Raw genomic sequence first — 12,523 nt, 5'->3', positions numbered from 1 at the left:
TGGTGTCCCCCAGGGGCTGGGCTGGGCAGGCTGCCAGTGAGCAGTGTGCTGCCTGAGCTCCCAAGGGCCCAATCCAACTTCCAGGAGCCAGCCAGCACACTGCCTTTCCCACAAGCCTACCTGGGTTTCCAGTGCCTCGCACACGGAGGCAGTGTCGACTTACACAACGGAGCTACAAAAATCGTAACGTTGTACAGAAATATGGGATTGATTTATACAGTGTCAACCTATACACTGTAAAATACGGTAATACATGCACAGCTATACGCAAGCACATGCATACACACACACCTACACCCTCATGGATACATACATGCATACTCATACGCACGTGCGTACACATATTCACACTCATACACAGGCATGCACCTGCACATTCGCGCTCACACACACACGTATATGAGCTCTACGTGAGATAGTCGCAGTCGCGGATGCAGCGGCCCCCTCCCCACCCCGCGGGAGGACACAGCCTGGCGCTCTCCCGACGTGACAGGAACCGCCTCAGGGTCCGACCAGCCCGCGCCACTGGGGGCGGGGGGCACCAGGGGCTGCAGCTCCGCTGGGCGGGGCACGGGCCGGGCGGAGGCAGGGGCGGGAGGACGAGGCCGGGGGAGACCGGAGGGTCCCAGTCACTTACTGAGCTCGGCCGCAGCTCCGGCGGCCCAGACGCGCCCTCGGTCGCTATGGGGACGGCGTCGACCTCAGCTGCGTGGCACTTCCGGCCCGTGCTCCTGCCACAGCCGCCCGGGCGGAAACAGGCGCCGCGCCCGCGGGGGCCGAGACACTGGGCTTCCCCGGCCGCGCCCGCGCCCTTCCCGCCCGGCCGGCTTCTCCCGGGCACAGTCCTGCGCGGGCCGCGGGGGGCGGAGGACGGTGAGTGCGAGTCGCGGGGCCGGGGCCGAGCTCGGGCGTCCCCTCCCCCCCTCCCCAGGAGCCTGCGAGCCCCGGGGCGGCCGGGCCGGCGGGGAGAGGCCGAGGGAGGCGAAAAGGTGAGGTTGAGAGGGATTTCATAGCAGCGTTCAGCTGCCTGAAGCGGGGTTGGACGGAGGATGAAGCTGGACTGTCCCATCAACGGGCTCCAGTTGCACCAGGGCAGCTTAGGTTGGGTATTGGAAAGAACTTTCTCACTAGGAGGGTGGTGACACACTGGGCCGGGCTACCTAGGGAGGTGGTGGAAGTGCCATCCTTGAGGGGTTTTAAGACCCGGCTAGACAAAGCTTTGGCTGGGATGATCTAGTTGGGGCTGGTCCTGCTGTGAGCAGGGGGCTGGACTGGATGACCTCCTGAGGTCCCTCCCAGACCTCCTTTTTATGGCTGTCTGCACTCACACAGCCCGTGGGGGATTGGGAACAGTGCCCAAGCAGCATCCCTGGGCTGGAGACAGCTCTGCTGCATGTGCTTTTCCAGCCTCTTTTGTAGGGAAGCCTCCAGCGAAAGAGCCTTATGCAGCTCTTCTTGGCCGCTTGTGCCATCCAACTCCCTGTCCCTGCAAAACAGGACAGTGGCCTTTTCTCTACCTAAGTTGGATGCCACACTACAGGCAGCATGGGGGGGTCAGTTCAGGCTGTGCTCGGATGTGGCCTGTGGTGGCTCTCATCATTCCTGTGAAATAATTCTGGGCTGTTGAAGCTCTGTTTGCATGTAAGGGACTGATGCCTGGTGGTCTCCCAATCCGCAGGTGACTCTCACAGAATTTCATACTGCACATCTCTCATTTAGTTAGGCTTATAACAAGGTGATCAAATTCATCCACCTCTGTGGGCCGGAGGAGGGTCACTGGACTGGTCTGTGGGTTGAACTGGGACTGACCCCCTGTGCAGCACCCACAGCACTGGGTCCAGCCCACATGCTGCTAACAGCTCACACCAGCCCCAGGCCTCATTCTGGACATGGGGCCAGCACAGGGAATGCACTGTCAGCATCACGCAGGCTAGCCACAACACTGCAAGCAGCACAGGGGGCCAGTCCAGGGTGCCACATCTAACCCATGTCCTGGACCCATTGCGCCAAGTGCAGTGCTGGGTCCAGCCCACACACACCGCATAAAACACATGCCCTGTGTTGGCCCCATGTGCACAGTGATTCCCAGGGCCAGCATGTGCTGCATATGGCACATGGGGCTGGACTGACCTGAGTGCCGTATGCCACATAGGGCCTGTGGCACAGCATTCGGCCTGCCCCTGGAGCCAGCGTGTAGGGCTGGGCTGGTGGGGTATTACATGCAGGGTGTGCTGTGTGCTGGGTCTGCAGCTCTGGGTCCAGCCTGCATACAGCATGTATGGCTGGGGCTAGCATGTAGGGTTGTTCTAGTGATCCATGGCCAGATCATATGACTCCCTGGGTTACGTATGGCATGGATATCTTTGATGTCCCTAATCTATAAAGTGCAAATTATCCTACTTGCTGCCTGACTTCAGACTAACATGACTAACTCTTTCCTTATGTGTGGCTAGGGTTGGGTCCTAAGTATAATTAAGTTTCTCAGTAAAACTTCTAATGTATTAATATTAGAGTTGGGTTTAAATTGGAGGTGTTTCCTTGAAGAATATCAACTTGTATTCTACAAAAATAAAAATGGTTTCAGCAGCTACATCTGCTCCAGAATCTCTTTGCTGTTGTTTCTTCTTTCATATTTTCCTAAATTTTGAAAATAAATATTTGCCCAGAGGGAGAGAGATCCATACAAAATAAAAAGTTAATAATGTTTTTGTTCCTGCAATATGATGCGCAGAGGTAAACTTGCCTTCATGTAACTCATTGCAAGATTGATAAATAGAATGGAAAATGGAAAAAAAATATTACAAATATTTTAGCCTCTAAACTAGTGGTCTGCAATGTATATCCTGTGTGCTTGATTTGACCTGTGTGTGTCTGTGTGCTTGATCTGGCCTGCAGAAATTTTGGTCTGGCCTCCAGTGGCTCATGAGGCTGATAGCACATGGTAGCAGGAGCTGAAGATAAGGCGCCACCAGGGTCCTCGTGTATACTGCTCATCCTGGAACATTTCTGTGCTGCATTCCCCCTCTCTTGCTCTCACTTGCTACTAATACCTCAGCCCTACCTGCTTTCTACCCTTGGTGCTGAATTTGCTTCTCAGCATGACTGTTAGCTATGGAAATCTGTAACACGAGATAGCAATGGTAAGCAGAGACTCAAGTGGAGGGATGAGAGAGAGAGAGCAGGAAGTGCCGGGAATGTTGGAGATCGGTGGCCCATGACAGCGGCCAGGTTGCAAGCTGCTGCTCACCATTTGTAAAGATTGTTGACCCCTGCTTTAAAAGTCTTAATTATTACATAGGAGGTGACACGATAAATGTAAAACTTACTGGTTAAAAATAATTCAGACAACTGAACTCAAGTCGTTTAAATTTTGCAAAATAATTCTAAGGAGTTAATTTATATGAATCGCATTAGTAAGAAATTGTAGGTTTGAGAAAATGACAGTGATTAAGTTTTGACTTGCAGGCTTTTTTATGCACCTCGGTTCAAAGAAGAAATCCCAGTACATGATAAATAAGTTTAAATGTTATGGCTACTTCAAGATTAAAAGAAGCTGAAAATAAAACCTTAAGTTACTATTTTACAAGGAAACTATTTGTTTAAAAGCAACTAAAAGAAGATTTTGTTTTGGCAAAAGATCTTTTGAAGTGTTAAGTCACAGAATTGTATGTGTTTTTGACTTGTGTGCATCAACCATTTGAATGTGTAGTTTCCACTCAGTTTTACTATATAGTATACTATAGGAATTGAGTTAAAGTAGCGGAGAAAAGTTACATCATCCCTAATTTCAGAAACATAAATTTAATCTATAAAATTAGAAGTAAAGAGAACAGGCCTTATGAGGAGAGGCTGGGAGACATGGGACTCTTCAGCCTGGAAAAATGAAGGCTCGGGAGTGACTTGGTGGCAGCCTATAAGTATATAAGGGGTGTGCATCAGGAACTGGGAGAATACCTCTTCACCAGGGCACCCCAAGGGAAGACAAGGTCTAATGGTCACAAACTGCTGGAAGGCCGTTTTAGGCTGGATGTGAGGAAAAACTTCTTTACCATCCAAGTCTCCAGAGTCTGGGATAGACTCCCCCCAGAAGTGGTGCAAGCACCTACTCTGGAGACTGTTAAGAAACACTTGGATGCTTATCTTGCCGGCATGATCTGACCCCAGCTGACTTCCTGCCGCTTGGGCAGGGGGCTGGACCCGATGATCTTGCGAGGTCCCTTCCAGCCGTAATGTCTATTAAATCTGTTATGTGTTTTTCTGCTGCATGGAGGGGAGCAAAATAAAAGAAATAGTGCAGGTAAGACGTAGCATGTGTAAGCAGGATGGATTTAAAAGGAGGACTTAGGCATAAGGGGATTTATGCACACACTTTTCTGTCCTGTGACGTGCCAGAGATCCATCGCTTTGGAGCAGACTCAGTTAATCGAGTTTGCTTTGTCTGCAAGCTGAGGTGAACTGAGCTGCGCTGTGTGCACTTGTATAAATGCAAAATGTGCGTCAGCATGCAGAAAATGGCGGTGGCATGCTTTTGAAAAAAAGCACCTCCGATTTTAAGTTACAAAACGTGCTGCTGCCATTTTCTCAGTGCTGAAGTGCATTTTGCCACTTTTATACAGCTGCAAGCATTGCACCGTCGGACACTTTTCAAAGTGTCTCATGCTGTGGTGCTTACATGTGTAAAAATGCTCTCTTTTAGGTATTCTGGTGCCATCTGTGTATTTTATATAAAAGCAGTCCAAGGAGTAGGGATGAACATCTCAGAAATCTTTATCACCTTCTAAGTTAGCTTGCCTGTGCTGTCAAGAAATAAACTTATGTGTATTAGTGAAGACAACTCAGTAGTACACCTAAGCAGCTCGGAGGGGATGAGAGCAATCCGAGCCTAGTTCTCTATAGCACAACTGAGCTAATTTAGGAGGTAATACTCCAGAACTCCCTTCTTTCAGCTGTGTAGCCTTACCAATGATTTACAGCGTCATATTACTTGTTGCTTTCTTCTCTTCTCTGAATCTTGAATTCTTTTTCACAAAGTGGCATAAGCTCCACAGGAGTGTCTCTTTTCCACCCTTCTCAAGTAGCCTTTAGACAGGGGTTTGAGTATTCTTCCAGGAGACTGGGACTCTGGGGTGGTGTCACAGAACTCATGAACAAATTACTGAAAGGTAAAATGAGAGTAGTGATTTACACTCCTCAGTTATTTCTCACAGTAAATGAAAGTTTACCCTGTGGTTAGTTATCTTGCTTTCACTGAAAGGTAAGCTATTGCTCTTCATTCCTGTTAATGAAGGAGAGGGAACTGCAGTGGGTTAGCTTTTATTTGTCATGTGGTAACAGTGAGTAAAATGGCAGTTAGCATGGAGTAGCTCATTGGGGCCCAACTGCTTAGCAGACAAGCCACACATTAGCACCACACTTTCCCCAGGTGCTACTCCAGTCCCCTTCCCTTAACAGATCTGATGCTCTGCTTTCTGCCCCTTGCCTTGTGCTTCCTGACCAATCTGCTGATCTGTTTTCTTGCTTCTTTCCCTATCTTCCAGTAAGTTGCTTGTCCTCTTTCCTGTTTGCTGTGTTCCACACACATATGCTGCCCATCCCATTTGTAACACACATGCCCTAGGTTAGCTATCCCTGGAGTAGCTAGTACACTGTAAATCTCTGCCCGCATTTGTCTCAGTCTAATTTGGTCATGTGTCCTTGTACCAAGTCTCATTTTTGGGCATGTACACACAACACAATGAGATACCAAGTAGAGATAATTGAATATACTCATTTGGGTACTGGGAGGAGCATAGCTGCCTTAGCATAGCATGGAGCTAGTTCACCTGGTTAGAATCCCTGACAATGTGGCTATACTGCTGGTACCCAAGCCAGTTTATTCAGAGCTAGCTGTAGTATCTCTCTCTGAACTGTGAATTTAGCCTTTGTCCCCATCACACACACACTGGCTTGCTCAGATTCTTTTCTTTTTTTCTCTCATGAGGCTGGCCGTTGGAAAGGGAGAAGTAGAACCACAGAGAGAGGAAGAAATATGGAACTTAGAAGGCTTAGTGCCCTTAGAAAATAGAATACAATCCATCAGCAAATGTGCTGCTTCCAGTTGAAATAGCTCATTCCATATGATGCAAAACCCATTGCGGGATAACATGACTGACTACATGTGCTAATAAGCTGGCGTTTGAAGGATGTGGCCTCTTCCAGTCATTGTTGATGTCATTCTCTGCCACGGCCCCATGTATTGTCATACATTACAGGATTATTCACATTTTTTTCTTTTTAAATGAATGCTTCAAATTATATTTTTATTGTTGTTAAACAGATCTAAGAAAGTAATTTTGTACCTCATGAAATGACAGCCCTTGTAAGGATGCCAAAGAAGGATTGGTATGACATTCTGGGTGCAAAGCCATCAGACAGCCTGATGGAACTGAAACGGAAATATCAAAAACTGGTATTATTAGTAAGTATATAATTTATATTATTTAAATAATTCAAAAATAAACTATGTAAACTTGTAAGCTAACAATTATAGTTTTCATATATGCATTTTGTATAATAAGAGCCAAACATAGTGAATATGCTTATAATTTTGTCAGTGGGCGTAGATAGTTTAAAATAAGAAATAGAACTCAAGAGCTGGTTATTTATCACTAAATCCCTCTGAATGGTATTGTCTTCTTCCCCAAGGATGCACTGCCCCATGTACCAAGTCTGGTTTTATTTGGTTTGGTTCATTACATGGATAAGAATGGAATAAAATAATTCCTTTTGATTTACATTGCAACTTTTAATTATTTTAAAGAAGCTAACCCATTTTGTTGAAAGTGTGGCAGAATAAGATAAATCAATTGGTGTTGGTGGTGTTACAGTTTGCTGCCATGGAAGTAATTGATCAAATGTTGGATTGTTGCATGTCAAATAGGAGGGCCAGATTTAGTGGAAAAAGGAAAGTTGTTCTTTATTTACCTTGTTAATCTTCAATAATGACATGGGAAGAGAAGTAGGTGAACACGTATTGTGATTTTGATATAAAAATATTGAAAAAAATTATGGTGGATATTTCACAGAATTCTTACTGAAGTAAACTGAAGTTTTTGCTGACTTGAGACTTACAGGTATAGACAGATGTAACAATTGTATCAGCATTACATGACAGCAGTATAACCTTTTCTGCTGTCATAGCTACATGTTGCTCTAGTGAAACAAGTGTTTCAATTCAGAGTTGTTACAGCAGTTTAGCTACCTTGTATCACAGGTTTTCACAGCAACTGCTAATGTGTTCCTGATCAGCAACTCTCACTGCCTTTTCAAAGCAATTAAAAGGTATGTTTGTCCAAGATGTATGTGTCTAGTTTCCATTACTAAGGTAGAGAGACCCTTTATTTACAGATTACTTCTTTGGTTAACCAAAAATCTCTTGACTCCAGTTGTATTCTGAATGATAAAAACAATAAAAATAGGATGTTAAGTAAAAATAGTCTTAAAGATGAAATGATGAACATATTAAAACATTTTTTTAAAGGGACAAGTACACTTCCACCAGATAACTTGCCTGACTAATACCCTTCTAAAAGACAAATATGTCTGATGTTCCTGATGTTCTTGTGACACTAAAAATGTGCCTATAAGGCAACCCAAACAAAAACTGTGTTTCTTTTAAAACTGGTGCAATCTATTTGTAAATCTCCATTCATGGTTAAAAAAGAAGCTGTTAAGATAAAAGTGGTTAGTTCAAATCATAACATTTTGTAGCGTGATCCATTCACTGATTTCAGTCTCACTGCAGATTGCAAGATAAAAAGCTCACAATACTCGGTCCTCTTTATTGCAAATGTATGAAAACACAGCACCTGTAAAGGTTTCTGAGTATAAAAATCAGAAATATATGGCTGTAAGGGATCTCAAAAGATTAGTTTAGTGTGTGGTGCCCAAAACTGGCGACAGGACTCCAGCTTCACCGTGTAGGTTAGAGTGGAATTATATTACCTGTCGTTCCCTATATATGAGGCATCTAGCAATACATCTCAGAATGAGAGTTGTTCTGTTTTCATAATAGCATCCCAATACACAGTTTGTTACATAATAACCCTCAGATTCTTTTTCACAATACTGCTGACTAGATGCAGGAGTAGTTTATTTACTGCTTTTACTAAAACAATACAGTAAAATTTACAATATAATTATATATACTATAATAACATTATATAATGTATGAATATTCATAAAAGTATAAAAATCCTGGCAACTGAAACAAAATTAAAATAAACAATATATGACGATACAAAAAGTAAAATAAGGATACCATATTTAAGAATAGAAACAGGGAAATTTTAACTGAGTTTGGCCCTTATTCCTTGTGCAAATAATGTAAGTACACCTGGGGAGCACAGGACAGGCTGTGGGTTATTAGAAAGGAGCCGAATTGTTGTTTTCTTCATTAGCCCAGTATTTAACATTTTCAGTTACTGGAGAAATCAATTTTCCTCTTATTTCTTCAAAGAATGAGCAAAATCACAAATAGTGATTTAAATGGTCTGCCTCATTGTTCCTGCAAGTACATGCCCTGTCTGTGTATGGCAGGGGTTGTCATCTGGAGATATGCATACCCCTAGGGGTACCTGAAGAGGGGTACTTGCACGGGTGGGTGGGGATGGAGCATGCCCTGGGGCATGGTGGCAGTGTCTCCCCCGGCGCATTCCCACATGTCACCTCTTACCTGGGAGAAGGGCATGCTGGGTGCCGCCAGCCCCATGCAGCAAACTGCGGTGCCTCCCTGCTCCCCACCCATTTGCTCTCCTGTTTGGCTGCTGGGCCACCACCCTCAGCCAATAGCTGATGGCAAGGAGGTGCTGTGGCCACCCCCTACCTGCAGAGCTGCGAGGGCAGCAAGGTGCAAAGGGTCTGAATGGTGGGGTGGAATGTGTTTCTGTGCCTGCTCCCAGAACCAGGGCAGGGGGAGGTGAGGACAGTGGCACCCCTCTGCGGGCCACATAGGCACCGCCCAGCCAGCTGGATGCTGGGGGGCGTAAGGGGGCTTGCACATAGCAGTGGCCGCCACCCACTGCCTCTTGCTGCCACTGTGTGCTGCTTTCCCATGGCCAGTCACACGTGCAGCTCAGTGGGCTGCTCACAGGTGGCGTGCAATTGGCCAGGCACCAGGCCCATTAGCAGCCCTTGGAACTGCATGTGTAACCGGCCATGGGAAAGTAGGGCATGGTGGTAGTGGCAGTGTGGAGTGGTGGGCAGTGGCCACCACATGCAAGCCCCCCACCCCGCTATGCATCTGGGTGCTGCCACCAGAAGGGGTACACTTGTTAAAAAAGGTTGAAAACCCCTGATGTATGGGGTCTGACACCATTTGCCTACATATATGTCTATATGCTGGCATCTTTATTCTTCAATTGATATCTGGTTTCTGTTTGGTTTTAAATATAGGGGGAATATTGGATCAGTGATTGTCAGCACTTTTCTTAGGCCATTTGTCTGGAGGAGAGTATAAAATGTTATTTAACCATCCAAACAAAGGGTTTATGTGGAAGAGGAAAGGCCTCTAAAATGCACTTCTTGGGGTATAGATAGAGGTACAGGTACACATTTTTACTCAGTAATTAGGGTTCTTAACTGAGCTGAAGTGCTTACATTAAGCAGCCATGTTTCAGGCCACATGAGCCCTGCTGGTGTAGAGTCTGGTAGAAATAAAAGCCACCTTAGAAAGTAATTTGTATTTTTTTCTATTTTTCAATGAAGCAAGTCATCACTCTATAGTTCCACGCCATATAATAAAACACATTCTACCTTAGACCTGTAGACATTTAGGCTAAGTACAGACAGTCAAAAAGCCTGAGGTGGAATCAATTCAATTTAGGCAGCTTCCTCTATGCTGCATAGGTTGAACCGATAACCAACTGAGCTGGTGTTCAGTTTTCAATTGGGAAACGCAGGGGAAGGCCTGCACTGACCCAGACCAATCCTCTGCTGTCCCCCCCACAGGGGGTTAAGGAGACCCCTGTCCAGGTGCTGGCCCACCTTGAAGGAGCCTCCCCCTCAGGAGGTTTCCACCAGCCTGGGGTCCCCAGCCCAGGCAGCCCTGGAAAGCTGAAGGTAATCCACCCCCCGCCTCCCCTCTTCCCAGCTGCTGACAGCTTCAGCCACTGCCCCAGGAGAGAGGGATAAGGAGTCCTCCAGCTGGGTGCCTGCTCGTAAATCCCAGCATGGGGGCACTGGGGAACCCTTGCCTTGGGGGGCTTTCCCCCACCCCAGCCCAGGGCAGCCCCAGGGAGCTGATAGGAATTCTTTCCCTCCCAAATTGCAGAGCTGCTTGTCTCAGCTGCTTTGAATCTCAGTGTTAGCCCAGGGCAGCCTCAGGGAGCAGAGGGAAATTTTTCAACTAGTTTGGCCTCAGACTCACAGCAGCTGAGGCAAAACTGGCTGTGGAGGAGCAGATTTTCCCTCCACTCCCTGGGCTATCCATCACAATTTCAGGAGCTAAAGCAAGCAGCTCTGGGGTTCAGGAGGGGAAGTATTCCCCTCAGCTCCCTGGGGCTGCCCCGGGCTGGGGTGAGGGAGAGCCCCCCAAGGTAGGGGCTCCCCAGTGTCCCCATGCTGGCCTGCATGGGCAGCTGCCTGGCTCTTTCTCCCTCCCTCCTGTGGCAGTGGCTGAAGTAGTCAGCAGCTGGGATGGGGGAATGCTGCTAAGGGTCAAAAAGCCCCCACCACAAGGGATTTTCCTCACCGTAGGTGCTGTGTATAACCTGGCTAGGAGGGTCTGGGGTGTTACCAAATTTGCCCATTACTTTGGGGTGTGCTCATTTATTAAAGGATAGTTTCTAGGGTCTTGGTGATTCTGTCAGTGTGCTGCTTGTGTTACTATACGGAGCTGTATTTCTCCCTTCTGCAAGCCCTCACCCCCAGTGGAGCTATCTTGCAGGACTCAATCTCAATGGGACTGGGTTCCTCCAGTCACCAAATCAGTCATACACACAAACACACACAAGTTAACGTGACATGCCTGACCTGGCCGGGCTGATCAGCATGGACAGGCTGACACCCTCATATGCCAAGAATCAGTTCATAAGAGCAACAATAAACTGCAGTCAGACACAAGCACACAGGTAAACAGAATCCCTCTGAATCCAGCTGGGTGTCCAGCTGACACCCTCATGGGCCAGCATTCAGTTCATAAGGGCACGTCTGAGTCAAACTGGGTCAATCAGCCTGTACAAGCTGATCCCCTTATGTGTTTCAAACTCAGCACGTCCCAATCTTTGGCCTCCTGATGAGCAGACCCCACAATAATTTAGGCTTCACAGGGATCTTTAGCATAGGTAAAAGAAGCGTTGCTGCAGAGCACGGGAGGAAAGAGAAACAAAGAAGGAAAAATATACCCAATTACTACCAGTTTGACTATAAAAGTTATTTATTGCTAAGCATATGAAATATATAATGGTACTAGTAGTAATAGATATGCAAAAGAAAAACAAACACAAACAATGACAATACTACCCTGATTTCACTAAGTATTTGGGGAAACTTAGCTCAGACTTAACTAATACAGTTCAGGCTCAGAAGTTTATGCCTAGACAGAAGAGACAGAACGCTGGGGTCTCACCTAGCCCATGGTACTCAGGCTGCAAAGCTGACAGGCACAGTCCGTAGCACAATCTTTGAAGAGAGAGATGATCTGTTCTTCCAGCGTCCCAAGAATGACAGGGGATGGTGTCAGCACAGGAGTTTTCTTCTTTCCTTTTCTCCCTCTTTCCTCCTGCTTCTTCTTTTTCTTTCTTTCTCTAAGTACACACACTTACAGATTTTTATACCCTCAGTTCAGCTGCTTCAAAGCACCCTCAGTAGTGTAAATTATTGTTTTTTCTATTGACAAGGGGTTATCTGGTTTGGACCATCTCAGGAAACTGATTGATAATCAGGAAACACTTAAGATTAGGGAGTAACCCAAATACTTGGGAGCCAGCTTGAGATTCCTATGGATGGCAGATATACTGATGGGATATCTCATGGTTTCTTCAGGAACAATAGATAGCTTGCAGCATCAGGATTTTGGATTTTTACTTGTTGTGCACAAGCCTCAGCTTAGCATGACTTTTCCAGATCTAAAGCAATTATTGGGGTGCTCATAACCTTTTGTGGAGAGGACTTCCACCAGTCGTCTCGGGAAAGATACGACAACACCTGGGATTAGGGCTCCAGCAGGCTGGATGCTGTGATGAACCCTTAACCATTGTTCAAATGTTGCCCATACCCCCTCTGACTCGGTCTCTTGCCTCAGCATTCCCTAACCCGGCAACTGAGTTTTAGTCAATCAAGTTTAAATAGGCCTCCCATAGTGGGACCGGGGAATGTACGGCCCGAGATGCCTATTAAACTTAGAGCTGTGTATGTGTGTCTGGGGGGGGGGGGAAGTCCTTAGCAAATCCAGATTAGAACTGGTCTGATAAATGCTGAGCTGGGTGTGTGTGAACATGGGTTGATTAACATTGGAAGCACAGATTCCCCATCATGCAGCGCTCTC

At 46.5% G+C, this 12,523-nt stretch overlaps 2 protein-coding genes across 5 annotated transcripts in view; one reads left to right on the top strand and one right to left on the bottom strand.

Annotated features, from left to right (window-relative positions):
• The window catches only part of LOC102561439 (doublecortin domain-containing protein 1), a 226,065-nt gene extending 225,329 nt beyond the window's left edge, over positions 1-736 (bottom strand). Inside the window, exon 1 of the mRNA XM_059722717.1 lies at positions 638-736. The gene's annotated coding sequence lies outside the window, so the exon portion shown is untranslated. The remainder of the gene's footprint in view (positions 1-637) is intronic.
• Positions 737-756: 20 nt separating this feature from the next.
• DNAJC24 (DnaJ heat shock protein family (Hsp40) member C24) overlaps positions 757-12,523 on the top strand; it is an 81,810-nt gene continuing 70,043 nt past the window's right edge. The window contains exons 1-2 of one of the 4 annotated variants that reach the window (XM_059722719.1): positions 757-873; positions 6,317-6,457. In XM_059722719.1, coding sequence (XP_059578702.1) covers positions 6,347-6,457 — 111 coding nt within the window. In that variant the 5' untranslated portion in view covers positions 757-873; positions 6,317-6,346. The other 3 variants (XM_019476799.2, XM_014602328.3, XM_019476798.2) reach the window with 3 other exon arrangements.

This window comes from Alligator mississippiensis, chromosome 2 (assembly GCF_030867095.1).
Source record: "Alligator mississippiensis isolate rAllMis1 chromosome 2, rAllMis1, whole genome shotgun sequence".
NCBI lineage: Eukaryota > Metazoa > Chordata > Crocodylia > Alligatoridae > Alligator > Alligator mississippiensis.
Note: the sequence above shows the minus strand (reverse complement) of the source record. Positions and strands in the feature narration are given on the sequence as shown.